Below are 1,625 nucleotides of genomic sequence, written 5' to 3'. Positions count from 1 at the left end.
GAGAGATCTCCCAGCAGACGCACAGATGCTGCCACCCAGTGTTGCGGACAGTGTGTGTGATGGTTGTCCACAATGTGGGCAGCGCCGGGTGTCTCTGGGTAATTAATGTCAGTGTGTGCAGCTTTGGTTAAAACTGTCAGCGTCCTCAGAATCTGGGAAGTCCGCAGGAGGTCTACAGCAGCGACGGCCGCTCCCTCCCTGTCTGAACGGAGCGAAGCGCAGCCACTTCTTCACCACGTCAGCGTACTGGTGATGAGTGGCCTCCTTCCCCACCGGTGTTCGTTTCAGAGCGCCTGAGAAGGAGAAGCTGGAGATTAGTGCTCTACACAGCGGATGCTCATATAGCAGATTCTTAAAGCAGAAGGCTGGCAATACTCTATTTACATTTTTGTCAACAAACCCCTTAAAAAAAGAACCAACCATGTGTCAGCCTCTGAGTGCTTTCTGACTTCCTGTGGCTCTCAGCTCCGAGCACACCGGTTCCTATGGGGACGTCAATCTTTAAAAACGGCTCCTCAAACAGCTGGTAACTGTAGTTTTTAGCAAACGTTACTCGAACAGGAGAAGATTGTTGGGGACTATTTTCAGCAGCGGATTAATCCACATTTGGTGTTCTATAGTGAGTATTTGGGGCAGCGGGACAGTGTGGGTGGGTCTGGGTCCAAATAAACTACAGTTTTTGGTCAACAGTGGAACTCTTATGGCACAGAGGAAGAAGATATATCACAGCTTTGGATCCACACACACAATGCTCATTATAAGGATACAATCACTGGTTTTAGTCTTGTCATGGCGTTTGTTCACAACAGTGGACATTTCGAGATACGGTGAATGACGCAGACACACACAAGTGGGGCACGCATCTCTGTGACTCGCAGCAGACAGGTTGAGAAGACAGAGTGAAGGTAAAACCACTTTTTAATGTCGGTAACCGTCTCCAGATCGGAGCAGAATCGGGTGTGACTCTGGGTGTTTATTCCTCCAGAACTCAAACAGCTGTCTGTGGGCCAGCAGCAGCAGCTCTGTCTCCTCCTTCCCATACAACACTGCAACCGCCCCGCAGCATGCAGGAATTCTTCGCTCAAAGTTCAGTATTTTCAACCAGTGCGAATTTGTGTTTATACACGTCTATCGGTGTCTGTGCATTGACTTTGTATGTAATCTACTGGCCTGAGTAACTTTATTTGCCTTTGGTGAGAACACAGCATTAGTCTTCAAAATATTACCAGTTAGTTATCCTTAAAGCTCACAGATCTATCAGCTGTAGGGCTTCCTTTGGCATTAGGTCGTTCAAGCAGCGCCTGTACTTACGGAAGAGGACCCCTTGGAGACGGGTGTTCCTGAAGCTTCTCTTCTGTCCGCGGCCCACCCAGTTGAGCTCGGAGCCGACTGCGAACGAAAGCACGGCCTGCATCAGACGCCTCACTGCGTCGTCGACCGTGGCCCCGCCCATCCGAGACAGGTAGGACACCTTAAATTCAGACAAGGTATCGACATCAGATCCACATCGGGCCCTGAGCATTCACACAGCAAGCAGCTCAAGGAGCCTCGAGCATCCGTTAGCTGCAACAATTAGGCGATTAATCCATTAGTAGTCAGTTATTAAATTAATCAGCAACTATTTT

At 49.2% G+C, this 1,625-nt stretch overlaps 1 protein-coding gene across 1 annotated transcript in view; it reads right to left on the bottom strand.

The window, feature by feature from the left end:
* si:dkey-187a12.4 overlaps positions 1-1,625 on the bottom strand; it is a gene marked incomplete at its 5' end in the record, with an annotated part of 2,352 nt that continues 727 nt past the window's right edge. The window contains 2 exon segments of the mRNA XM_035663678.1: positions 1-293; positions 1,312-1,471. Of these exon segments, the coding sequence (XP_035519571.1) occupies positions 109-293; positions 1,312-1,471 (345 nt within the window).

Source organism: Morone saxatilis, unplaced genomic scaffold (assembly GCF_004916995.1).
Source record: "Morone saxatilis isolate NCDOM2014 unplaced genomic scaffold, NCSU_SB_2.0 Contig19, whole genome shotgun sequence".
In the NCBI taxonomy this organism is placed as follows: Eukaryota; Metazoa; Chordata; class Actinopteri; family Moronidae; genus Morone; species Morone saxatilis.
Note: the sequence above shows the minus strand (reverse complement) of the source record. Positions and strands in the feature narration are given on the sequence as shown.